This window comes from Neltuma alba, unplaced genomic scaffold (assembly GCF_004799145.2).
Source record: "Neltuma alba isolate B1F8T4 unplaced genomic scaffold, ASM479914v2 tig00012116_pilon, whole genome shotgun sequence".
NCBI classification, from domain to species: Eukaryota; Viridiplantae; Streptophyta; class Magnoliopsida; order Fabales; family Fabaceae; genus Neltuma; species Neltuma alba.
In genome coordinates this window covers 1,271,961-1,299,725 of record NW_021636668.1, presented here as the reverse complement: position 1 = coordinate 1,299,725, position 27,765 = coordinate 1,271,961, and the positions used below count along the sequence as shown (strand labels likewise).

Below are 27,765 nucleotides of genomic sequence, written 5' to 3'. Positions count from 1 at the left end.
ATTAAAGAATCTATTGATTTCAGCAAGGATGCCACACATTCCAATTACGATATTACAGAAATACTTTACCCAATATTCATTACTTTTTATAATCGCTACTGAATAATACACTTTCAAGAAGAATAATAGCAGTTATTTTGTATCTTTATATTTCTCCCTTTGCTATTAATGGGTCACCATTAGCTCATCTCTTTCAATTTACTCCTTTTCGTGTGACATTAGGAGAAATTGAACTCTTAACCTGCCCATACCCCTCTCCAGTCTCCACGATCAACAATTGTCATTTGAGCTAACTTCGGGTGACTCTTTTCAATCTAACTCTCCAATAATTACTAGTAATATTCATATTAATGGCACTATTTTAGAATACTAATTGCTTTGTAAGCTTTGCAAAATGACTTTAAAAAAAAAAAAAAGGAAAGCAGTGAAAGTTAACTTAAAAGGCCTCCAGCAATAGTTCATTTTCCATGTACGAAATTCAATTTTCCGTCTCCCAAAAATATGTGTTGCAACCATTGCGTTTTCATACCACTTCTTTTGATTTATTCCCGTGAAAGATGCAATTTGGCAGTATTTTCGGATTACAAACGAACCTTGGAGTGTAAATATAGTTGACGGAAAGTTATCATTTGCTGGTTTGGTTCGAGTTTACTGGCAGAAATGCAAATTAAGTGAGAGAAATTCGAATTTAAACCATCGTGTGACGCATTATATCCATATGGCTTTCCGGCAAATGAATCTTCATGCTCGTCCATGGCTTAATATTATGTCGCACGCATGTTGGAAAGAACTGCTACGAGGCACAGATGTCAGCACCCCCAGTGCTTTTGCTATTTTACCTCTTGCAAGAAGATATGAAGCTAAAATTAGTACGTAGAATCCATGAGTTAATCAACTCTGATATCAGGTCAAGAAAGGAAAATCATCTCTAGTGGTTCCCAGTTCACTGGTTCTGGGAAATACAGTGAACATTATAATAATGTGCATCTACATTAGGTTCTATCTTGTTGAACTGAAGAGCTGAAGGGAAAATCGCAGTTTTCTAAGTTTTCTTTCATCTGAAATGGCCTTACTTTAGTCTGGCCAAAAAAAAATAAAAGAAATAAATGGCCTTACTTTAGAATCTCTCTCTCTCTAACAGGCGCGCGCGCGCACAACTACAGAATTTTTTGTACTTGATTTTTCATTTTACTACTTTCCTGAGTTGAATTAGGATTGATTAGCAGTCCTCAATTACCCCTGTTTTCCTCCAGAGATGTAGAATTTGGTCAGCGGGGAAGGCAGATGATGGTTTGCTCCAAAATTTTTCGAGTCTGGTATAATCATCCTCAATTATCCTCTTAATAAGTAACGTGAACATCTGCAGACAACTGAGACAATAGCTTCAAAAATTGGAGGTAGTTGTTTCATCAATCTCCTGTACATTTCAGTTGTTTCTAAACGAGTACAAAAAGAGACTCCTCCCCAAGTAAAAGCAATTTTGTTCATCCAGTTTCTCCAAGGTTCATGGCGGTTAACCTATTTAATTCAACCTGATCCTCTATTCGGCTCAAAGCTCTGGAGAAGTTACTGCCTGCAAATGACAAGGTATCTTCTTTCACAAGGCGCCTTTCTTTTATTCTCAATATACCCTGAGAAACCTCACCAATGGAAGGGCGTTTCCTGGGAGATCTGTGCAAACATTTATAAGCAATTTTAGCAAGCTGCCTTACTTCCTCAAGGTTGCATTTTCCTACAAGTTGTTTGTCAAGTATCTCATCTACGCCATCATGTTCCATTGCAGCCTTACAGAAAAAAGATGAGCTAATTAGAAGAAAACCAAAAATCTAGGAGCATGGATTACAATGCAAGCATCAAGGGACGCTCTATTCATGGCATAAAGAAAAAAGAAAGAAATTCTCACAAGGTTAATATATTCCATCAAATTTTGGTGAGGGTGAATGGCTGTAATGAGCTCAAAAATGATGATACCAAAACTGTAGATGTCACTCTTCATTGTGAACTTGTTTGAGGAAACGTATGCTGGGTCCATGTAGCCGTATGTACCTTTAAGGCCTGAATTCCGGCCATCAAAGACCTCTTCCTTTGACAACCCAAAATCAGCAACCTGCAAAATCACAAATTTGGAAAATAGTTGATATCTCACGAACATAATAATCATAGATGATTCGTACTGCAGCGTTCACAGTCACAATAAGTTCTTATTATTCTGATTGTTACGCTGAAGTTATCACAAGAATGTGCAACCATGGCGTGTCAGAAAGTCATATTACATGAACTTGCAAAAAGGCAAACCGCTTCGCATGTACAAGATGGGTATAAACTTGAGAAGAAGAAAAAAATAGCTATGAGGTAAGAACAAGTTTGGAAAAATCTTATTTATTATTAAGCAGGAATTTGCTCGTTAGTGATAAAAAGTAATCTCTCACAGCAGCATCTCATTAACAGAGTTATATTACTTCTTATCTCCAAAGTAAAATTGAAGAGGAAATAGGTGAGGGCAGAGGAGGAAGGGAGAGCAGTGGCCTAGAAATGCTAGTCAATTGGAGCAATCAACACCTATTAAAAACATATTTAAATAACTTTACGTATGCATATCATCTCTCTCTCTCTCTCTATATATATATATATATTTATAAAATAAAGAAAGGAATGTAGGCTAGGTGTGAGGTATATGACCATGATCAGCAATGCATTTGGTAACTTCAATGGTAAATTCTTTTTACTTAGCAACTAACAAAAAATTTGCCCTTATAAAATCTCTTAAACAAATGCTTTTGAAATTCTTCTTTTATTAGTGAAAGTTGATAGATTTCTAATTCCTTGGATCACAATAACTTGGAGGATTGAATATCATAAGAAAATTTTAGAATCCACATTGGTAATCTAATATATCAAAACACACGGGCTCAAAGAGAGCTTACCTTAGCTCTCATCGAATGATCTAACAATATATTGGCAGACTTCAAATCACGATGTATAACGGGTGGTACTGCCTGTCCATGCGTATTGATATTAAACGAATGTCTTTCACAATGTGTATAAGAAATATAAAAATAATAAAATAAACATACTCCTTCGTGAAGGTATTCAATTCCATGTGAAATATCAATAACAATTTGAAGCCTTTCGTTCCAACTCAAAGCCTTTACATCACCTAGAATAAGGGAAGGTATTTTAAAAAAAAAAGAAGAAGAAGCATATTCTCATGTGTGTCTCAGCTAGGGACAAAATAAAAAAACAAAGGAAAAGTATAAATTACCCCTGACCTTCAGAGCATATTCAAACACCCCCTTCAACATCAAAAACAATAAATTACCCCCCTACACTATAATTCTTTAGCATATGTGAATGTAGGGATCCTTTTTTTTTTTTTTAATATTTTAACTGCCCATGCTCACTTTTAAACCAATGGAGGCATACCATGTGACAAAGGAAAGATGTGAACCGACATCCTCGTAGATGGGGCAGTTTTAAAAGCAGGAGGTTGAAAGTTTAAAAGACTAATGTTTGATTCTCAAAATTGAAGGGATGCATATGCATTTTTTCCCATCGAATGATGGTTTACCAACAAAATGCTAGAGTAAATTGATTATTTATTTCCTGAAACATTCTTTTTTTTTTTCAATGTGGTCCTCCACATATAAAATCCCTCAACCTAGCTTCTTATCCATCAAAAGATAAAGTCTCCTAATTTAGTCCAAAAACATTTTTCCCTAATCAAAGTTAACACATTGTCAAGCAAAAAGAGAACCACATGTGACCAATAACGAGTGATACGAACTTGCCCAGGTGTCTTCAACTTCAATCCCCTAAACAACATTGGTCGTGTTAGAGACTTGGAGCTTAACTATAGTGCATGAAAGAGTTACAAATGGTTAATGAAGGACCAATTTGATTGGGGAACTAAATTGAGAGGCTGTATCTCCGGAAGATCAAACTAAAAAAAAAAAATTCCATTTATCGTTCCATTGGATGGGGATAAGTTAGTCTCAATATACAGTTAACATAACAATAAAAGTTCTTTAGAAGAAGAAAAGATGTTCAACTTACTGTATAAAAGGTTTGACAAGCTTCCATGGCTCATGAACTCATAAACCAGAATACGCTGTCCCTTATCTACACAATATCCTACTAAATTCACAAGATTCCGATGATGCAATCGTCCCAGCAAAAGCACCTGTAACATTAGAAAAGAAGGACTTAGTTGCCTAAAGATAGATTTAAATTGGTCATATAGGTTCTCAAACAAAAACAAGTTTCGCAAGTATGACAAAACCAAGTTGAATTGTGGCCCTCCTTTGCAATTTCAGACTAACAATAATGTCTTCTTCCGATGAAAAGAAGGAATTAGTTGCCTCTGTAGGCTATCATGTGCCCACCATGATAATCACATCGAACAATGTGCTTACAAACTCCAAGAACTCCTTAGGTTACAACATTCAAGAATGATGACCAACACAAGAGTTGCACTAACTGACACTATATAACTTGACTGAATTTTTAAGTTAACATGAAAAAGAAACTGTTCAAAACACGGGCTAATTAAGACCGATTTAAATTATCCCGATGCATAAAGTTCCTTCAGATTTGCCTAAACAATAAACAACAACCATCAAATCATCTATGATCTCTTGACCAAACCAAACAATTAAAGATGCTAGGAACAAGACAAGGAAAGGAAACAGAAATTATAGAATCTTTTTCAATGATATTTAGCCTAGCATCAAGATCAAGGTAGTTGTTCGCTCACACCTCTGTTTGGAATTCTTTCTCCCCTTGTTTAGAATTAGAGTCAAGCACCTTCACAGCTACCACCTCTCCTGTAGGCATTGTGGCTTTATAAACTGTGCCAAATGATCCTTGTCCCAAAATAGTTGTGAAATTCTGTGTAGCCTTTTGGATCTCTCTGGATATATAAAGGATCAGATATACCATTACCAATGTTAAATGTCTCTGTATAAGTTATTTTATATGCAATTCCCTGTCCTACTCTTTTTTTTCCTTTTACTATCCTGTATCACACTATGAAACTTTGTTATCAAGAGACAGCAGAACCTTCACCAATCCACAAACAATCAAAACATTTTAATATCAACGACTAAGAAGCTTTTCATTCCAGTAATAGCTATTTAATAACAAAGTTTTGAAGGAAAGAAATAGAGAGGACAAAAGAGAGAGATATAATACATACTTGTATGAGTACTTTGAAATGCCAGATGTTGGAGAAAATCGATCTTTGTTTTGATGACTCCACCAAGAGACATTGGAGTTTCTTTGCAGATTTTCTGACATCGAATTGGATATGGAACTTGTAAGAGAGGCACTAAAGTCAGTGCTTGTTCCTAATCCATTTGTGCGTATTGGAAGAGTGGTTAAACTACTCTCTTTTGCAGAATATGTAAGACGAGCATGCTTCTTATACCACCTTATCCCAAAAAATATAAGGGAAGCGATAAAAATTCCAAAGGCCACGCCAACTGTAACACCAATGATAACTAAAGTAGCTTGGCGAACCATTGTTTGACCTCCCTTGATGTAAACAATGAAATCATCTTGCAGAAGACTGGTTCTAGATAGGTCCACTGTCACAAAATTGACATTATTTTAAATTTAATTCAGGACTCCATCCATCAAGAACTAACAGACTTGACATTCAAGATATTAAGTAACATGAGTTCTTATTATATTTATTTTTCTGTCTCCAGGAGGGAGAGAATAGAGGTACAAATAATTACATTGGCTGTTCATTTGTTGCAAACGTAAACATACCATAAGTTGCTGCTAATTTCGAGTGTTGGAGTTATATGGTTGGAACTACCTCTCATGCCAAAATATGGAGGAGAGTGCCTCACAGAACCACAACAAATTGCAAGAGTACCTTGAGAAATACTTATCGATATTAAAATATTTTGATGTTCTCTTTAAGTATCAGCATCACAACTATGACATAAGGAGAGAATTTGATGGGGACACCTTGATTATGACACTGAAATTCCGCAGCAAATATCCATAAATATTAAGAGAAATTACCTGAGATGCATAGCTGGAGAACATATTAAAGAAATAAGCACCAATTGATATGCATCTCAGCATAAATCAAATTTTATTAGTTTCCCCAACAAAATTTGTCAACTAATTGGAAAGATATACAGATTTGATGGTTTATGATCACACTGTAGTTTTGCAGCAAAGGCTTCAGCAGATAGTTATCTATTCACAAACTCATCAACCGTACCCCCCAAAAAGTGACTGTTTTCAGAACACATCAAAAACCAAAAAGAAAAACGAGCGAGCAACAAAAATCCTTCCGGAACAAACAAGCCCCCTACAAGAAACAGAACAATCCACAAAGCCCAACAGACGAGAAACAAGGAAAAGCCAGAGTCAATGATCGTTTCAAAGAACATGAAAAGCCAAAACGAAAATCAATTCGTACCAATTCAGCAGAAAAACGCCACCATAATGGAATAACCACTTTTTGCATAAACCACGATCATGAACTCGAACCCCGTCCAATTTTATGCGTGTTTGGGAAGCAGAGTAAACGACATGGATTAAGTAACGACCAAGAGGTGGAAGAAAGAAACTGACTTTTGAAAGCAAAAGGGAAACTCAAATAGCACAGGCAAGCGTGAGTTGGAGCGGGACGGAAATAAAAAGAGAAACGCGGATTTGGTGGTCATGACGGCAGTGGAGTGGCTCCAAAATTTAAAGAAAGCACGGAGCCGGAAAATGCATTGCTACCATTTCATTCTGTAGTAATATTGGATGTCCTTGTGGGCCCACGCTTAATTATAATACTAGGGAATACTAAAAAAATTCATAAAATTAATTATTTATAATAAATAAGTATAATTTTTTCTAATATATATTTGTTTTAACACTCTTTAATATCTACAACCATCACAAGGACTATTTTAAAAATAAATAAATATAAAAAAATAAAATAGATTACAATTTTATATTTAGAATTAAATTAAATTTTTAATTAGTTTTTATAGTTAAGATCAGGGATAATATATGTCAGCTAATAACTTAAGTAAATTAATTTGAGAAATGTGACAAATATAGGAGATAAAATGAAAAAAAATTTTAAATTTATATCAAATCCAAGCCTAACAATCTGTATCATGAAAATTGAAAAGAGGTAGATAAGTTATTTTACTTAAATCAAGTGTCTCAAATTGATTATGTTAAGTTTTTTAATCGCTGCCATGTGTCCTTTGAAAAATAATTGCATTAATGCATAGGGCTATCCGCCTTTAAACCCTGTTTATTTTAAAAACAAACATACCTGTTTGCCTGCCTCCTAAAGCCTGCATGATTTTTGATGTTGCTCTTTGGTCTGAATCTTCAGAGAAAGCGAGACGTCCTTAGCATTTGGTCATCTTCCTCAAAAAGTTGGCATCTTGCACCGTATCCTCCCTCATCTGGGATCTTTTTTTTCTTTTAAGTAATTTGAAATTCTGGGACTAAAAAATTTCTTTCTATATCCTGAAATAAAATATGATAATAGATATTCAGTATAAATATAATGTAACGTGACGGGGACTAATCGTTAAAAAAATTTCATTTTATATGTCATATAATTTCATCAAGGAATATAATGATACGTAAAACGAATTACTAGTTTCTGTCCTAATCATGAGAGCTAGTTGACTAATTTAGAAAAATTAAGAAAAAAAGTTAAGTTAATTATTTGTAATAAATAGGAATTGTCTTTCTTAAAATATCCTTGCTAATCAAGTGTGTTGACTAGAACTATTATTATTAAAAGGACAACCTTAAAAAAAATACATAAATATGAAAAATAAAGTGAATTGAGATTTTATATTTATAATTAAAATAAAAATTAAATAAAATCTTATATTAATAACAGGACATAGTAGTTAATTATTGCTCTTGCCAGCTTCTAATGTTGATTGTGGCGGCTAGTGATTGACCTAGTTGGACGCAACTTGAGCACTCAATTACGTCATACAATTTTTTTGCGTATTATTTTCATGTGATAATACACTGACTTCTACAATGATTTTGACTTGTTATTATGCGAACCGAAAATCATAATCAATTAGAATCCACTTGTTATTATGAGCAACTAAATCCTAACATGTTAAGAATACATTTAGGATTTTAATTTTTACACATAGCCAACGAATAGTTATTTTATGGTAACTTTAGACTGCCAATATATTATATTTTATTACAATATATTGATTGAAACAAATATTTTGTGGTGAACAATAAAAGAGATGGCGTCATCATTCGCCTTCTTAGTTTTATTTGAAATATTTTCTTGACCGAGCAAAAAGAGAAGAAAATCCCCAAAAAAACAAAGAAAGAATCCCAGAAAAAAAATTTAAAAATTATTAAATCTCAAATCAAATTTGATAACATTTTAATAGATTTTGACAATACTTAATTTATAAATGATAATATATATTTTTAATGATTTTTTATTTAGGATTTAATAATTTTGAACTTTTTTTAAAAAAAAGATTACCTACGATAATTTCATTGAAAACGTGAGTCGGTAGTAGAAAGTTTTTACGTGGTCCATCACCTGTTAGGGCTATGCATTGAAACGGTGGCATTGACTCTCATATTCTATACTAAGGGTGTGTTTGGGTGACACCCCAAACCATGGTTTGGGGACCCAAACCATGGTTTGGGGAATAGATCACCCAACACCCCCTCCAAAACCAAAACCATGGTTTGGGTCAAAACCATGGTTTTGACTCCAAAACCATGGTTTTGGAAAAAGCAAAATTTTTTTGCTTTTGGAGAAAAAAGGGAGAGTGTGAGGCCCTATATGATATGTATCTTGTTATTTTTTTTATAAATCATATTTTTTATATATACACATTAATTATTTATTAATTATAATGTATTATTAATATGTTGGTAAAAACATATTATTAACAATTTTATTTCTTCAAATTAAAAAATATCATAAAATCTATTTTTTCTGTAATTATCATATTAACTTATGTCTTTTTTTTAGTAATTTGTATATATAAAAAGTGCTTCTGATAACAATTATCCAAACACTCTCACTTCTCAGAATCACTTTTTTACAAAATCTATTCTTCACAGAATCTATTTTCCCCAGAATCTATTCTCCAGAATCACTTTTCCAAACCACGGTTTGGTTTCATCCAACACACCCTAACTCGGTTCTAATCATTGTGTGTGGCCCGACGCCCGTGTCTCTTGTATAGGTCTAAATTCCCACCTACCAAATCATTATTTATCTATTTTTCCTGCACTAACAGAAAAATAATACAAACGTTTTTTTGAAAAAAAAAAAAAAAGGGCATCCACGCCCATAAGCTTCCGAGAAACTACTCCCAATATATCTAGCAAAATTTCTAGTATTTAATTAAGATTATATATGTCAGACACCCTGAAAGCAGAATGGTCACAGGCTCACAGCTTTGAGGGTCCATACCAAACGAGGAAAAATAAGAGGTGGAGGGAAGAGAAAATTTTTAATAAGTTTGATTTAAAAAATTAAGAAAGTAAGATTAAAAGCTTTTAACTAATTTTTATTACTCTTTTATAGTACTACTTTTTTTTATTAAAATTTCAAAACCCCACTTCTTTAATTTTTTAAATAGAGCTCATAAAGGATATATTATGAAGATTCAATGATGTTCAGCAATCATAATGCATTTTACATCTATGATTCTAACGGAAACAAACCACAAAAAGTCCTATAGCTGTCTCTTGTCACTGATAAAAAAAAAAAAAAAACAACAACAAAAGGCTAAGCCAAAACTTATTTTCTTCTTCCTCCTCTTCAGTTTCTAGGCTCATGATTGTTGATAGGTGGCTTGCCGTTGGCCATTCCCTTGTAATCCTTATCCATCAGATTCACGACCTCATTTGCAACCTTAATAAGGTTTTTAGCTTCATCTTTCTCAGGATGTTGTTCTTCAGTCATTTGTCTTTCAGTAGGCCTTGAAGGATTCTTCAACCTGCCTCCACCTGCCACCTTTGCATTAGAATATTGCAAACAGAAACACTTTGGGTTCTTGTCGCAAAACTTATTCCTTGGAATTACAAAATTGATGCTTTTCGATGCCTTTGGCTCCAATATGGTCATATGCTCCTTCTGTGGAACTTATTGAAATTAATGTTGGGTCTGACGTTTATTTTTTACAATAAACAAGTAGTGAATTTGCAGAAGATTATTAATATTCTGTTATCAGTAGAGAGAAGGTACACTAGAGACAAGCTCTATAAATGAGCCATTAACAGTAGGGAATTACTTCATATATTGAAAAATCAGAAAAGAACTACAATAAATCTAGAACCTGATAATTCATTTGAACCAGTAAGTTCGCCGTAGACTTCTTCAAAGCATCATCCTCCTTTCCTGAAGGACCGAAGCAGACACATATGATGAGCCACATTAATAATTTACATGGTAAAGTGCTAGCACATCTCTGTATATGTTTAAGGTATATACAACTTTCCTATGTAAAGACTTAGCACAAAGATATGGGTTTTGAGCATCCAATTAAGTCTAAGAAATTGCAGTAAATGAATTTACATATGAAAGAAACACACGTACAAGCAAGACATTAAACATGTCTTCACAGCCAAGCTGGAGCCAATAGAATCACAAAGGTTTCGATTCCTTCACTCACAGGTGAAAGCTACAAAACCCGCCCTTAGGAACTTCCTGTGGGTGCTAGTTTTGCCCCCACGCTAAAGTCAACTTCTATATCTCCTTCCCTTTCAAAGTTATATACTATTCTCAAAGCTAGGTTGCAACTAAAATCTTTTAAATCCTCCTATGTGCTTCTTTCAATCTTAAAAACCATACTCGGGTCTTTCTGGGCCATAAGGTTGCTTTCCCCTAGCCCTAGCCTCCTCATGTGAGCCGCTCCAATTCTATCAGATAATCCCTGTGAACGAAATGTAATGGATATCTTTACTGATAAAGACATCAAATCTACGATATGTCATGAGACGATAGATTAGTAAACAAACCAGTTATAGTAACCTCAGGTATGTTTACTTTCCTTCCCAGACCTGCAGTTACAGCTTTGAAAATCAGTTCACTCAATCTTTTAGTTTGATCTTGTTGAAGGTAAAATAATGAAGATGACGAAATGATTATTTTACCCACAAAAACTCTTGGTGACAGGTCTCCCAGCGCATTTGTAACCAAGAGAAACCCTAGTAAAAAGCTAGCCAGCAATCTGCGCTTCATCTTTTGATTGATTATTCTTCTCTTGGGGTTGTAGAAGTATTGTTCAACTGAGAGAAAAAACTTCACAGGCAGAACAACCTTGGTTTTACTTTAACAGAGCTAGCATGGATTCTGACATTTAACCATTATATTAATCCTTGGTATGTGGAATTTTTTTTTAAAAAAAAACCCATAAAACAGATTAGTAACAATAAAATATTCAAATATAAATTTTAAAACAAAATAGGAGGAAAGAAGTGTTCTGAATTTCAAGTATGAATGTGGTTATCTGGTTTGAACTGAAGCAAACTGAACAAAGCAGTCAAAACTAGTCATTTGATCTTACTCTGCATGTATTGTCTGCTCTGGTGCCTGATGAAAGCATAATATATAAATGAAGCTACAGATCACATGGCATATGTATGAAATATACAATCAGTCTGATCCTCTTGTACCCTACTAATAAGGTCATTTGAAATGCCAGAGTCGGTGCATGACCGCATTGCTTTTAATATTTGAGAATCTTCCACTTTTCCTGTCATATAATCCAAGCACCTGACCCTGAACTCCGTTTAGCATGTCTATGTTCAAGCCAGATCAGCTCAGACAAAAATCAAGATACATCAGATGTATTATACGATATTCATTCAAAATCATGCATCAAACTACAGATGATCTTAATTTAGAACCTAGATGATTGTCGTTTAATATATTAAAGTAAATTGAACTGAACCACCATAAGCTTTCTGAAAGATTATTAACCCATGGCCTATTCATGAGATTCTAGTCGGTAAACAGAGATAAACAAGCAAAAGAATAATGAAGGCACATTATCGTTCTTCTTCCTTTGGATAACTTAATATCAATAAAAACTAAAAAAATCTCTCTCCCAACTAGCAAGCAATAAATTCAATGTTTCTGTTGATGTGCAAAAACACAGAGAATGCAAGGTCCAGTCCGCATTAAGCATGTTCAATGCGTTAGCTGCAAGTCTTTTAACCTTGCGGCACTGGTTTTATACACTCTAGATGTCAGCGAGTTCAATTCAGCGATCACATTTTGAGATTATAAATCACCGAAAAAATTGGGTCCTACAAAGAGAGGCATACGCAACAAAATGATTCAATTGCGTGCAGGACACCCATCTCAGACTCTTAAAATCAGGTCCCGGCCGGTGCATGATTGTATAGTATTTGGTAAGAATTCTTCAAGAATCGCATCCTATCAACAACTGCATGCACGATACAATCTAGACAGCATGGGGTAGTCCATACCACCACAGGCAGTTTTTTGTAAAATGTATCTTATAATTTTTTTTTCCCCCAAGTGTATGAAGATTTCCGTGCGCTGACTTACTGTCCACGTAACTTCGAAAACAGAATGCCAGAACCAACTCAAAGAATCTTCATTAGCAGCTTTCTAACAATTCAAAGATCTCAAACAAGCTGTAACCATTTTCATCCGTTACTCAGAGATCACAACATTAACTACTCCTTAATAACTACTCTTTAATTCCCATATCTGTCAGAATTTTTAGGGGAAAAAAGCTACTAAATGGAGCAAATAATTTGAACACTTTGTTCTTGACTTGACTTGCCACATAACATTATTTGATGTCTGCTCGTGTGGTTTGCACAAGACTAGAAAGCGCACACTGGCATTTCCAGAAATCAGATACTCCGAGGAGGCTAAAGTAAATTCAGCTGGGCAGCCAAAATGTTTTCAAAAGGAAAAAATTCCAAATTCGGAGTACTTTATTTTTCTATTTGTTCTATTTTTCTTTTTGCTTTTAGTGGTTTTTTTTTTTTGGGGGGGGGGGAGAATAGCAGCTTCGGCACTCTGGTTGAATATGTTAGCTCCTTATTAAATCAGAGAAACAACACAGGCACAAGAATAGTCAAATCGTATGAAGGGCAAGACCACAAGATCCTAAATTGTGTCATCTTCACTGAGAAGGACACTATAAAAAAAAATAAAAATAAAAGATTCACTGATAAACCGCCAATCGGGGCGAACCCATTTACATGAGAAGTTATACAAAGTTACTGTCCAAGTCAAGCCTTTTTTTTATAAAAAAAAAAAAAAGTTGCATTATTCTGGTAACCCAGAAAATGTCAAAACATATTAATTTTGAAGATATGTAATTTCATTGTGATAAAAATTTCCAAGTGATATGCAGATATTCAGGAAAAAAAGGTCTTCTGATTGTACCCTGAACAGCATCCTTCCTTTTTAACATGCCGGCCCCTTGTATACAAGTTTGCAACATTTCTCGACCGTATACATCAAAGGCAGAACCCTAATTCACAGTTACACCCACTCCGCACAGTTCAATTCCGTTTATGAAGCTGCGTCAGTATTGATGATCAGGTATCTGCTTAGTACTTCTTGTGAGAACTTGACTGATAAACGAATCAGCCCATTGTGAAATAAATTTTGAATTGTTAGAAGGAATTTAATGGTCAAAAAACCATGTCAGGAAGAATTTTCCGGTAAGCCACTCAATTGTCATTTTGAATGGACATCCAACATCATGGCACAGGACTCCAGCTTAGTATATAGAAGCATCAAATCTTGGCTCATAGAAACAAACCTGGCTATTATATGACTGAAGAGCACACCCCCCAATCCAGGACCAGGCCTTTTTATCAACATCAAAAAGAAGGCCCTTCCCCTGGTTCCAAGATGTGAAGCAGATTAAATTGTCCTGTCCAAAGCATTCAAATCTCTCAGCCGATAACCTCAACAAAGCGCGAAAACATTTTGGGGGCATCCTACTTAACTCCACCCACATGATTTTAGCATGATCCAATTCCCAAATTCTCATACTCTGAAGAGTACTATAAAGGCCAATCCTCCCAACAAGAAAAAGACGTTTTTGGGTTCCAGCAACCAAATACCCATCCAATAAGGAGCGTGGGAACTTTGCTGGAATATGTTCCCAGTGACCCGTGTCTATCCGATACATCATCAAACCGAGTGGCGAAAGGGTCTCCAAATACAATCTAGAATCACAATATGCCATCTTTGAAGAGCAGAGATTAACTGCTGGCATTATTTGATGAACTGACCAGCTGTCCCTCTTTGAGTCGTAAACTTCAGTTGGTAAGGACTTGTCACCATATATATCACTAGTGGCTATCAATTTAAATGACCGATCCAGTCGATCAACAGCCATTATGAGCTGCCTCTGCTGATTATAATGCATACTTGGAAGTGTCCTCCAAGTTTGTGTGAGGGGATTACAAACCAAAGTTTTAAATGTTAATCCATCAAGCCCTGAAAAGCAAACAAGACCGCCCGAAGAACCAACTAACCAGAACGCCCACTGCGGCAAAAATGTGAATGGTATTCTATACCAGGTTTTCAGAGGCGAGCTAAAGACCGAGCATTGTGGGGTTTGTGAGTTCTTCCAAAACGTAAGAAGACACGGCCCATGAGATGGCACTCGCGAATGGAACTTGAGAAAGCTACTGTCTTGAAGTAATGAAGACCACCGTCTACAGACAGAACGAAGCCGAAAAATCATAAATGGAGGGACCCTGGCTAAGATCTCATATAACAAGTCCTCAGGCAACATTGCCCAAATATTATCCTCCATTTGAATATCAGTATGCACTGCCTTGCCAAATGTAGCAAGTGTTTCCTCGTCTAAGCCACGCGGTTTGGTCTTAATGACCTTTTGTCTTGACGGGCTAGTGTTCCTCGACCCTGTACGGCCCATAGGGCTCGTATTCCTCGAACCACCAACCCTGGTAGGCGAAACTTGCTTAAAGCATCTTTCATCTCCCCGAGGAACTCCATCACCCATTGATTGAGCGTTAGACACTCCAGACCCGGACTCAGCATAATCCCCATTACAATCCATATTCTCTGTTTTCTGGAAATCCTAAAAGAACCCAATATCTCAAATCATGGGTATTTTAGACACAGCCCTCTATCTGAACCTATTTGAGTCGCATCCAAACAAGTTTTTTCAGATTGCAATTATAGATATTGACATAACCACTGGGAGCCTTTGTTCAAACTCGTCAAGCAATTTCGAAAAACCTATTCCAGATCAAGATGCTAAATGCTCATTTGCGGTCCAAAACTGACGATTGACACCAAGATAAACAAGTAACTCAAGAACATACACAAGACTTTCTAGGCATTGACCAAATAGGGAGACGGTAGACTATAGCTCTGGAGGTCCGAGATAAAATTACCTTCGATTTCGACGTCACAAGGTTCTCCTTGATGAGGAAGCCTGTCAGAACTAGCCAAAGTTAGATTTTAACCCGGAGAGGAGGAAATAAGAACGACAAAATCCTAACCAGAGTTTAGCCTGTTCGGTATATCTCCCTTTGCAAGCCTCCATTGGATTTGATTTACTTTGTCATTATTTGACAAAGTGCAGAACACAGGATGGGAGATTGGAAACGGCGTTCGCGGATATTATCCAGTGCGAACAGAAGCAGAATTCTCGATTGCACCCAAAAAAAAAAAAAAAGAGTAAAATTCTCGAAGATTAACCTGCTGAGTATTTATCAGCTGGGCATCCGGCCAAAGAAACCTTTCACTCTATCGAATTAATGCTTATTTATATAATACTCTATAAAATTAATAAAATGGTGTATTATTCATTAATTTAAAGGTTCTCGGTTCTAAGAGTAAACAAAATGCTAGATTTTTGTTTTAAACATGAACTCATGCGCTTGAAAATAAATGTGTGAATTATGGGAAAAAAAATATAAACAAAAATTTATATAACGTCAAAATATGTCATCAAACTTAAAAGAATAATTAGGAGTAATCGCATTATTTGTCTTAAATTTTGCACAAAAGTATAGACTTTATAATTTAATTCATTCTCTAAACCTATGCATAAACATAATAACCTAGCCAACAGTGAACACCTACGAAGGGGAAAAGGTCAAATCACATTATTCAGACCAAAATTAGTTTATTTACGCGTTATGTAACCGAAAAATGAGAGCGAGCCATATGGCTGGGCTGGGCAGATGAGTGAAATGATCTGACGGTCGAGATGGAAGCACTTCAATTTTGAAAACTAATTATTTACAATTTCTTTCAAGAAAAGCATGGGGTTCGAAAATTGGGGCCCACTATTGGTAGCCCATTTCAATATATACAGGGCTCCACTAACGTTCAAGTGGTTGTGCAGGATTAAAGTTTTAGGGACGAGTCCGTCTAAACTTTTCAAATAAGAATGACTTTACAAAAAAAAATATACTAACTCCTGTCTTAATTATAAGACCCAGTTGACTTATTTGAAGAGATTAAGGAAGTAAGTTAAGTTAGTTATTTGTAATAAATAAGTGTTGTCATTCCTAAAATATCCTCGTTAATTATGTGTATTGGCTAGAACTATCATTATTAGAAGGACTATCTTGGAAAAAAATGCATAAATATAAAAGAGAAAATGGATTGAGATCTTATAATTAAGACCAAACAAAAAGTCAAACAGGGTCTTATATTAAGGACCGGAGATAGTATTAATAAAGGGAGGTGGTTGAAACCTGGGATTGTGTTGGTGGTCACATGGAATCATTTAGCATTTGAATTTTAAAACAAAAGAATACTAAGTAAATTTGTCTTGTAAACAAGATCGATGCGGTTCACGCGCCACTGCTTGTCTCTCTCGCAATTTTTTTTAAATGGGGTTCAGGTTATGAACAAAGAAACATTAGTACAAAATAATATACTCAAATGATACGGCTGATATTGATGATCAAGTGATTCCACTAGGCCTTATCTATTTTTCTAATGCATAAAGCCTTTTTCTTTTTTTCTTTTTTTTAAAATATATAGATATGTTCTTATTCGAAACAATCCTAGTTAAACCACCATCAATCATTAAACATCTAGTTAGTGAGGTCTTTTGCCCACAAGACCTTGAAGAAGCGGGGAGGAAAATAACATCCTCGCATCTGATCAAATCTTCACGGGGAAAATGAACGGGAGGAAAGAAAAAATTTTAACAAGTTTGATTTGAAAATTTGAAAAAACCGAGTTAAGATTTTTTAATTAGTTTTTCATATTCTTTTATTTTACGTCTTTTTTTTCTATAAAAATTCTGATAACCCTATTTTTCTAATTTTTTAAATTTATCTCATTAAAATTTTTCTACACCTTCCTCTCTTTCCATTCATATATGTCAGCATCCTATTGATCCACAAATTTACCAATTTTAGTATGATCATTAACGGTTTAATTGGTTCTTTCATTCTTGACCGTTTCCTGTTCTTCTTGTTTCATCGCACCGAACTGAACTTGCTCCGACCAGTTCCCAGAGTAGCAAGTTAAATGCACTTTACCGGCCACACAACATAACCGCCTTTTCATTTATTTATTTATTTTACTGAATCTCTAACATGTTGTTTGATTGCGGTGGCTCCACCGCTCAAGCTAATATTCCCAATTCATGGCTCCGCCCAACTTCAAATGGATAATAATAGCATCAAATAACTAGGTCATAATGATTTTTGTGATTAGTCCTGTCATCTAAATGTCACATTTACATACTCATAATGATTCCTGTGATCAATCCTATCATCTAAATGTCACATTTACATACTTTTCAGATTATATATGATTCGGAAATAAATTTATCTAGCCTATCAAACAGTCTGAAAAACTATCTGCCACTCTTTTCCAAACTTTTCAAGTTAGAGCTCGAAATAGTTGGGTGTGATTCTTATAAGCTTATTTCATACAGCCTTGGTTTATATGACCCCAGGCTCATAAATTATGTTTAACAGGAAGAAAGAGTTAGTCATTTACAAAATGGTAAATTAGAGTTTAAAGGGGTGTTTAGCAACCTCCAAACCATGATTTCAAAAGCATTTTTTTCGTAAAACGAGACAAATTCTTTCACATATTTACTTCGTAAACCGTAAAAGCACTTCTGAAACCATAGTTTGGTTTCTATCCAAACACCCCCTAAATCCCCATAAAAAAAGTACTTACATTTAGTACACGAAAGTGTCTCAAATAACATAATACTACTTCTGGTCCTTAACATAAAAATTAGTTTGATATTAAATTTAGTTCTAAATGTAAAATCTCAATTCACTTTTATCTATTATATTTATCCTCTTTTTTAAAAAAAAAAATAGTCGTTGTAATAGTTGCACATGTTAAATGTTTCATCAAATGGTAGTTCTAATTAATATTCATAATTAGTAGTAGTGTTTCAAGAAAAACAACACATATTTATTATAAAGAGTTAACTTAACTAATTTTCTTAATTTATTTAAATTAGTGAACTAACTTTTCTATTAAAGGCATGAGATAGTACATATGTACCGGGATAGCTCTTGTTAAAAACTTATACAATCAAAGGAAATAATTATGCATTTTAGCTCAATGTTAATGGTTAAACTAGCTATGTAAAGTATCGTCATTAACAAAGCAATAACATAAGCAAGAAGCAAATAAAATTGAAGTCCAAGGGCTAACTCTGCCCAGATTTCCGCGTGGCAAGCACCTGTCGGTTCCTTCATGGGCAGCATCTGGGGATTCAAGAACCAGCTCATACGTTAACATCAATCCTGTGATTAAGGATCAACGAGCCCACGTCATCGATGTTAATAATAGTGGTATTCTATTACTCCTCTGATTCTTAATATAGAACCCAATTTTTGAGTTGGTTTTGGTCCTAAATATAAGACTCATTTTTTATATTTATCAATTTTCTCTAAATTACCCCTATGAATACTCTCTCAACTATAATCAAGTAGAAAAGGGAGATAGGGTATTAAAAAAGATGATTATGGTGTTTTAGGAAAAATATGTCACTTTTCTTATAATTAACTAATTTATCTAACTTCTTTAATCTAATCAAATTAGTTAAATGAGTTTTATATTAAGAACCGGAAGAGTATTAAAGAATGATTAGTTTAAGGAGCCTTCGTGGCTAGGTCTGGACTCGGGTACACCAAATTATTCCATCAACACAAGATTTTATGGCAGACCTTTCCGTCTAGAACATTGTAGGGACCTAACGGACCAATTCCTCTTTTATTTATTTACTTATTTTTGGGGTGGGGGGCCTACATAACGGACAAATTACGGGCCAACGAGAGCTTGTCCATTAGTTTTCTGTCAGATTAATACTAATTTATATGCGCCTAATTATCTTTTGGATTTTGGCGATCCATTCGCACTTGCGTGGGACCGCTCCTGCAGGCTACAGCACGTGACAGACTACTCTAAGCTCGTGCTCATGCCATGAAATGTTTAAAACTAAAACTTGTAACGTTAAAACTTTACGATTAAGGAGACATTTAGGCAAAAAAAAAAAAATTTATCTCGGTTTATAAGGAAGTACTTTTAAAAAACACTTCTAAGATTACTCAAACACCTCCTAAGTAAATTGTGTGGGGGATTCTGACCCTGAAAAATAAAAAGGAATTGTGAGATGTAGAGGGGGGACAGAACGAGACACATTATAGTGTATGAATTGTATATGATGTGTTAATAATTACAAATATTGACAATACACCTTGTATGTTTTCAAATAACATGGGATGTGGTTTGTGATTCGTAAATAATATAATTTTATATAATTCGTATACTGTATTTTAATAATGATTATAACCAATCTATCATTATAACAAATCTATCAGCATATATATATCTAATATAATTTCTAGTAATTAGTCTCATTATTCACACAGGAGCATAAAAAAGTCTCTAAGAAAAATAGATAAATAAGTTGGATTAAAATCAAATGAAAAACGCCATAATAAATTGTCCAGTCCTCTTTCACAGTTCACACCATGCAATGATCAGGAGAAAAGGCCCATGATGAAAAATGAAAGGTGGAGGGAAATAAATATAAGATTAATCATTCCGATTCCCTCGTGCTAACTTTCAGTTGTAAATATAAATATAAGATTTTATTTATAGTACAAATTATATTACAAATTAAATTTTATATTTAGAATTAGTATAACAACAGAGTATTGCTCTCGTTGGGACCTAAATTGGTGACCATGTTATTGAAATTTTGAGACCAATTCACCCTTCATTATGAAATTTAGCAACCATATTGTTCTCATTTGAGAACTCAAAAAACCAGGATCTTCCTCTCGTGTGTGCTGTTGGCATGGAGCTTGCAGTGCCAAAAGTGACTTTTTCAACTAATCAATTGGGGCTTGGAATGATGTTTGACGCCAATTTAAATTCAATTGACATTTTTCCGTTTTAAAATTGAAATACGAGTATATTTTTTTAATTTACGGCTTTTGATCTTTTTAAGGTTTAAACATTACTAATCTAGTCTTCTAATATATCATCAAAATAAGTTTTTGCCAAGTTAATTTTTTTAATAACAATATTTATATTTATTGATTTTTAACCCAACTCTAGCTTGCAAAAATTAGTTAAAATAGAAGCCTATTTTTACTGCCATTAATTTATATAAGCCCTATAGTTACTATTGTATCGGCAATAATCTAGTGTCATGCCTATCATTTGATGAAGGAGCGTCACCATCTAAATTATACTTCTCTTTTTAGTTTGTTTGATTTTTAATTCAATTCTAAATATAAGATGCCAATTCATTTTGTTTTTCATGTTTATTCATTTTTAAAAGCAATCCTTATATTAGTTGAATATGTTAAAAGTTTTATCAAATGGTAATTCTAACTAATATACATGATTAGCAAAAGCATTATAAAAAAGATAACACCTTTTTATAATAAATAACTAATTTAACTAATTTTTTTTAATCTTCTCAAACTAGTCAATTAGATTTTATATTAAGGAGGTAGTATCATTCAAAGAAAACCTGCTCAGAAATTAGAATAGCGTAAAATCTAATTTTACTCGCTAAAATAGCTACCAAAAATAGGGGTGAGTATTCAGTTTTTCGGTTCAGTCGACCGATAACCGAATAATCGAACAGAGCAAATTTTAAACACCGAATCGAAACCGATAACCGAACTAACCGAAACCGAATTAATCGAATTATTTCGGTTTGGTTAACCGATTAACCGAAATATATAAATATAAAAGTGATTTTAAATTAATAATAATAATAAAACACAATTACAACCATTAATTAATAAATATTTCATCATTGTGATTTATTACAATAATATTTATTATAACCATATTTATTGAATATAAATATATTTAAAGTGTTCACATAAACCAATATATATTTATTATAATAATATTTATTAAATATAAATATATAATATATTCATTTCGGTTTTTTTTTGTTATAACCGAATTTTTTTTCTACTAATCGAACCGAACACCAAAACAGAATTATTACAAAAATAAAAACCGAATATGTAACTGAAAACCGAAATAATCGAATCAAAAAATCAAAATTAAATTCGATTTGGTTCGATTTTCAGTTACGGTTTGATTTTGCTCACCCTAACCAAAAAAAGTTGACGACAACAAATAGTCTTTCCCCTCTCCCTAATTAAGAGCCTCATTTCGACTCCGCATATTATCTTTATTTTTTTTTGGAACAAAATACGCTGTTTTTATTTTAATCCAAAATTCCAAAACCGTTTGAGAGCAAGCTGTTTGAGCAGTAGCAGGGTATTGCATCGCAGCTGGCGCTTTGGAGAGGCAGATAAGAGAGCCACAGAAGGGAAGCCACCCCGAAGGGACACGTGTCGGTGAAATGACGAACTGTCACTGTTCATATCATAAACATCGCCATCACTTAATTTCTGCACCAAGTGATTTCGCACGTGTTTCCTTCCCTTTCCACGCCGGGAACCCCTCTCTCTGTATTCTTCTTCTCCAGCCCCACCCCCTCCGACTCGATCCGCCAAACTAATCCGAACCCTAGAAATTTCCCCCTCTCTACTCCACTTCCCTAGCTTACGGATGTGTCCGATACAGCTTTGATGGTTTTTATTTTTGTTCGGATCACAGACTCTTAAACTTACATCATTCAAATTTTTATTGTCTTTTCCTTTTTCTCCTGCTGTGTGAGTGACCAAGCTGACAGGAACTTGAAATCCGGTGTTGGATTGCTTTGCTATATTGGTTTTTGCCAAGAGGTATGGGGGCGGTGACGTCTTCGATGGCGGCGAAGTTCGCTTTCTTCCCGCCGAATCCGCCTTCGTATTCGCTCGGAGTCGATGAGGTGACCGGGAAGCAGACGATGACTGGGGTGGCCTTGAGGGAGAACGTAGACGTGTTGAAGCTTTGCACTAAGAGGGGGAACAACATCGTGGCGATGTACATCAAGAACTCATCGGCGTCGCTCACGATGCTCTACTCGCACGGAAACGCTGCTGATCTGGGTCAGATGTACGAGTTGTTCAGTGAACTCAGCATCCACCTCCGAGTCAACCTGATGGGGTCAGTTCAAGTTTTTAGATTTCTGTGTTGTACGCTATGCATGCCCTCAACCTTGCGTGGCACTATAGATGCATGAGTTCTTGTATGCATGTGTAACTGTAGTACGATGGCGACCTATGAATGATCAGATTTTCTTTTTCTTCTGTAGCTATGACTATTCTGGGTATGGACAATCCTCAGGGAAGGTACGCTTTCTTTTTCTGCTAGCTGGCTGTTTAGACGATGAAATGTTTGGGACATTGTGAAGTACCAGGCCCCACCCACCCTTCCCCAAAATCCCTACATTGCCCAGCAGAATCGTTGTTTTGTGATTTGCGCAGTTGGGAAATTTTACGCCTCTTGTCGACGAGAGATTTGACATTTGAACTTTACATGCTTGCTGTGACTAACTCCGACGCATGGACAGACACTGATTTGTCCATCTGCACCCTCCTTATTTTCCCCCTCTCATGACCATATTTGAAGTTTCATATGATGCTCGATTTTTGTTCTGATTATAATTTTCCGAAATAAAATTGAGGAATATAGATAATTATTTGCGGCGAGTTTAACAAGGTGCTATTTTTTCGAGCAGCCAAGTGAGCAGAACACGTATGCAGATATAGAAGCTGCTTATAAATGCCTGCTGGATAAGTATGGAGCAAAAGAAGAAGATATTATCCTGTATGGGCAATCTGTTGGCAGTGGACCAACTACTGATTTGGCCACCCGTTTGTCAAACCTTAGGGCTGTAATTCTCCACAGCCCAATCTTATCTGGCCTCCGAGTTATGTATCCTGTGAAGCGGACATACTGGTTTGACATTTATAAGGTTTGACTTCTTTCAACACTAAAGAATTTGATAAACAATGTTCATTTTTTATCATTACTGTACTCCGAGTTATGTAATTCTCCTTAGTTTAAACCTGTAACTCCATTTTAATGCTGCTTTACTGCTTTTGGCGCAGAATATTGATAAAATCCCCTCTGTCAATTGTCCTGTTCTGGTAATTCATGTGAGTATATACTTCTTGTTTCTGGCGGATGTTAAGTATTTTGAGGCATTCTGGTTATGAATCTGGTTCTTAATTGTTGGGATATCATTCATCATTGCCGATGCTCATTTGAGGTTTCTGTTTGGATTGTCCAAACTGTGGCAGGGTCTTTATGGGTCAAATATAGGTTAGTAGATTATAACCTCATTTCTGCGCCAGTTTCTGGTGTCTCGGCTTAAATAATTCTCATCTACTGCATACATTCACCTAAACTTTCTAAGTGCCCTGCAGGCCTGCAAATGGCTAACTGAGGTTTATGCAATATTTGTTGCCTGTCTTGCACGTCTAGCAGATCTGAAAATGTGTCCTTGTCGTTTGTATATATCAAGACCCCTTAGTTCTGGCAAACAGATCACAATTGCAAGTACCTGAGAGCATACTGATATAGATAAGGAACCTTGCAACACTTCCACCAATAAAAATGTCGAATTGAAAGGGAGGCCAAATGTATTTTATCAAATATTGAATTTGAAACAACAACAACAATAACAAGTCTTATCCTATTAGTTGGGCTCAGCTGCATAAATAGCATAAAACATGCTCTACCAACAGCCAAATCTTTATCAATAACCAAATCTTTGGATTTGAAACAAACTAGTAAAATCCCTTGGCAACTGTTTTCTGGGCTATTTCATGTTTCTTCCAAACTTCTATCACTGTGCTGAATGTTGTATATATGTTGGCCTTATCTTTGCTCTGGTTTGATAAATTTATGCCACTGGTTATGCTCATAAAAGTCTGCATTTTCTGCTTAGAGTATATGACATTTTTTAATTTTGAACTTTTTTAAATTAAAATTTCATTTGTTAGCTGAATAACGAGAACCATTTGTTGGATGTATCATCCGGCAAATGTTCTGAAAGTACTGCTGACCATTCCTGTGGAAGCTTATATACCACCTGTGGGAAATGCTGTACCTAATTATGATATTGCAGGCAGCTTTTTTTCTTGCCGAGAAAATTTATTCATCCTACATTTTTTGTCGGTTGCAACGTATAATTACTCAATATCATAGTTAGCAAATGATGTGATATGCTGTATGCAGTATAAGAAGTTGAAAATGTATACCAACACGATAGGTAGATGTTTAATTGATGAGCACTAATAATCTCATCACATCTAAATGGGCATTTGTTCACGATGAACTCAACATCCGCTCCTGTTAAACAAGCTCGCTATCAGGGAATATGAGAAAGGTTGTAACAGTCCGTGTTAAATGCATGTGTTACAATGATGCCATAAGGGACGAGTTTGAAGTGTACTTATATCTGCGTGGATGGTTCTTGTCGTTGGCTTTTATTTTTCAGGGAACTGCAGATGATGTAGTTGATTGCTCACATGGTAAGCAACTTTGGGAACGTTGTAAAGAAAAATATGAGCCCCTGTGGATTAAGGGAGGAAATCACTGCGACCTTGAGCTTTACCCGGAATATATAAAGCACCTCAAGAAATTTATTGGAGCCATTGATAAGTCACCACGTCAAAGAAATGCTCCTGGACCCAATCCTGATCAACTGGACAAGGCCCGAAATAGCACAGACTTCAGAGAAAAACCCAGAGCCAGCATGGATCAAAGGGAAAATCTTGTACGGAGTACTGATCATAGAGAAAAGCCTAGGGCAAGCACTGACCGCAAAGAGAGGCCTCGGGCTAGCACAGACAAGAGAGATAAATCAAGAAAGAGTGTAGATCGCCCTGAGAAGGCAAACAATGGAATGGATCAACATGAGAAGGCTAGAAATAGCATAGACCGGTTAGTTATAGAGCATGTTTTATGATCGACTGCCATTGTACATCTATTGGAGTTTACCTGACTGTTTTCTGTGTTTTGGTGGCAGCTTCGGTGACATGGTGAGATCCGTTGGATTGTGCAACATTCATTGTTTCAAGCCCGCGGCAACTCATGCATAGAAGAATAGAGTCTACATATGGAGGTTGTATTCTCATAATTATTTGATTGGTTGGTGGGCTGTACGGATGAGAGGAAGATGTTCCATTGTGTTTGATTGGTTGCCTGAAGGAAAGAAATAGATAGGAGAGTAGTTTAACTGATCACGAGTCGCTGTCAACCACTGAGTGCATAATCTAACCGTTGTTCTTTTCCTCGCCTGCTAACTGATGCATAAACAGACCTCTGCAATTTGTTGTATGGCTGTATGAGTTAGTAATTGAGTTGCTTTGCATCCAATTTCTTTTTTTAATTTTTCCTTTCCGAGCTTCCTATTATAATGACGTCGTTTACTTTTGAATGGCCTTCACTCTCGGCCTGTTCGGTTTGAGGTGAGAGCAGGGGAGCGAGGAAGGGGTGAGGTGGGAGGTTTTACTTATTTGGTTTGATTTTAAAAAAAAGAAGAGAGAAAGGGATATTTAATATCCTTTGTTTGGTTCAAAAGGGGGGAGAGAAGAATGGTAATAATTAATTTATTATTTTATTTTTACATATTAGTTTATATTTTTTATTGATATATTATGTAAATTAATTTACATCTTAATTTACATTATATAATTTAATGAAAATTCGGTCTTATAATGGTAATATATGCATTAAAAAATTGGTACAGTAATTTTTTTTATTCTAATTAATATAATAATATATTTGAAATAATCAAATAACAAATTTTATATGCTTAAAAAATAAAATTATATTATAATTAATAAAATAATACATTTAAAAAAACAATTAATTTTATAACACTAATTTTTTATTAAAATAATATTTTTATTTTAATTAATTTTTATTATAATGAAATGTTTAATTATACTAATTTATATTTTTTATTTAAAATAAATATTATAATAATATATTTTATGGGTAACAAAGTATAATTGCATGCCTATTAGTTGGCAATCAATATATTTAATATATTAATGTTAAAATACAGAAAATTTGTCTTTTTTCAAACTATCTAATGCCCAAATTGGTCCAAATTCAAACCTAAGCCCCATGAACAGTGAAAACCATCCTGAACCAACTTCCATCGTTAAATTACAACCCAAGATACAAACAATCAAATTTGCTGATTTCCAGTCAAAAAGAGAATTGTTGATTCGAATATGGCTAATTCCTGTAAAAGTTTACCCGCCCAGGAGAGCCAAAATTTTCACCGGGTATGAGAGCCTATGAGACGTGTATGAAGGATGTCTAGAGAAAAAAATAAAATCGCTGACTTAAATATTAAAAACAAAAAGTTTGTATGATGACAAAAAAGTTTATATGAGACGTGTATGAAGGATGTCTAAAAATATTAAAATCATGTTTATTATTTTGTTATTTGTAAATTCACCCACAAACACTTATATCAGACTTTTATAATGTAAATTATGATTTGTAAAATATGAGTACTTATTATCTTGTTATTTTTATTTGTTAAAATAAATATATTTTTATAAATTTACCTATAAATATTGCTATTATTAATTATTAAAATGTACATGCGTACTTGTAAAATAATTTGACTTAATAAGTTCTGCTCTTATATATAAGTATAAATACTCCCATTTATATTTATAAAATTAGTATACGAGGTCAGCAAAACATAAGTTTTGCTATAAATAGTAAACCATTCGGTTCTTATTATACGTTTTAAATAATTAATTTATAGATAATAAATAATTAGTTAAAATTAATTAAAAATAATAAATAGGTTAGAAATAGACTTTTATTACTAAATATGCCTTTATAATAAATGAGAAAAAAGATTTTTAAAAAATGTACGGAGATAAGTGATAATAGAGAAGTAAATAAAGACAATATTGAAAAAATATATTAAATATCAAGACAAATCTAACTTGAAGCTTATAAAATAGATCACATTTTTTTCTAGATTTTGAAGCTTATAAATGGGACATGGGGAGTAATAGATTTGATGTTTATATATTTATTTATAATTAATATATATTTGATAATTGATAACATATATATATATATACTATCTCCGGTCCTTAATATAAGACCCTGTTTGACTTTTATTTTGGTTCTAAATATAAGACCCCAATCTATTTTGTCTCTCATATTTATACATTTTTTTTTCAAAGTAGCCCTTCTAACAATGATAGTTCTAGTCAATACACTTGATTAGCAAGGATATTTTAGAAAAGACAATACCTATTTAGGACAAATAACTAACTCAACTTATTTCCTTAATTTCCTCAAATTAGTCAACTGGCTCTTATAATTAGAAC

At 34.4% G+C, this 27,765-nt stretch overlaps 4 protein-coding genes across 8 annotated transcripts; 1 reads left to right on the top strand and 3 right to left on the bottom strand.

The window, feature by feature from the left end:
- Positions 1-1,361: 1,361 nt before the first annotated feature.
- On the bottom strand, positions 1,362-6,493 carry LOC114722839 (calcium/calmodulin-regulated receptor-like kinase 2). Of its 3 annotated transcripts, XM_028908954.1 has the most exons (9): positions 6,440-6,493; positions 5,195-5,585; positions 4,756-4,909; positions 4,054-4,180; positions 3,075-3,157; positions 2,925-2,996; positions 1,904-2,107; positions 1,646-1,784; positions 1,362-1,573 (listed from the first exon to the last, which is right to left on the bottom strand). In XM_028908954.1, exons 2-9 carry the CDS (start codon positions 5,518-5,520, stop codon positions 1,485-1,487), a joined length of 1,194 nt encoding a protein of 397 aa, XP_028764787.1. In that variant the 5' UTR covers positions 5,521-5,585; positions 6,440-6,493; the 3' UTR covers positions 1,362-1,484. The 3 variants fall into 3 exon arrangements, with proteins under 3 accessions (XP_028764787.1, XP_028764785.1, XP_028764786.1); XM_028908952.1 differs by having other exon boundaries at positions 1,362-1,784; XM_028908953.1 differs by lacking the exon at positions 6,440-6,493 and adding an exon at positions 5,773-5,970 and having other exon boundaries at positions 1,362-1,784.
- A 3,147-nt stretch (positions 6,494-9,640) lies between these two features.
- LOC114722996 (uncharacterized) lies at positions 9,641-11,266 on the bottom strand. Of its 3 annotated transcripts, XM_028909150.1 has the most exons (4): positions 11,140-11,266; positions 11,005-11,046; positions 10,323-10,384; positions 9,641-10,120 (listed from the first exon to the last, which is right to left on the bottom strand). In XM_028909150.1, the coding sequence occupies exons 1-4, from the start codon at positions 11,225-11,227 to the stop codon at positions 9,806-9,808; spliced, it is 507 nt and encodes a 168-aa protein (XP_028764983.1). In that variant the 5' UTR covers positions 11,228-11,266; the 3' UTR covers positions 9,641-9,805. The 3 variants fall into 3 exon arrangements, with proteins under 3 accessions (XP_028764983.1, XP_028764981.1, XP_028764982.1); XM_028909148.1 differs by having other exon boundaries at positions 11,005-11,266; XM_028909149.1 differs by having other exon boundaries at positions 9,641-10,117; positions 11,005-11,266.
- A 1,905-nt stretch (positions 11,267-13,171) lies between these two features.
- Positions 13,172-15,555, bottom strand: LOC114722830 (F-box/kelch-repeat protein At5g15710-like). Its single transcript, XM_028908936.1, has one exon. The coding sequence runs from the start codon at positions 15,072-15,074 to the stop codon at positions 13,758-13,760; it is 1,317 nt and encodes a 438-aa protein (XP_028764769.1). The 5' UTR covers positions 15,075-15,555; the 3' UTR covers positions 13,172-13,757.
- Positions 15,556-21,945: 6,390 nt separating this feature from the next.
- LOC114722804 (alpha/beta hydrolase domain-containing protein 17B-like) lies at positions 21,946-25,771 on the top strand. The gene is made up of 6 exons (XM_028908903.1): positions 21,946-22,549; positions 22,698-22,734; positions 23,124-23,360; positions 23,497-23,544; positions 24,891-25,336; positions 25,422-25,771. Exons 1-6 carry the CDS (start codon positions 22,248-22,250, stop codon positions 25,492-25,494), a joined length of 1,143 nt encoding a protein of 380 aa, XP_028764736.1. The 5' UTR covers positions 21,946-22,247; the 3' UTR covers positions 25,495-25,771.
- Positions 25,772-27,765: the final 1,994 nt, after the last annotated feature.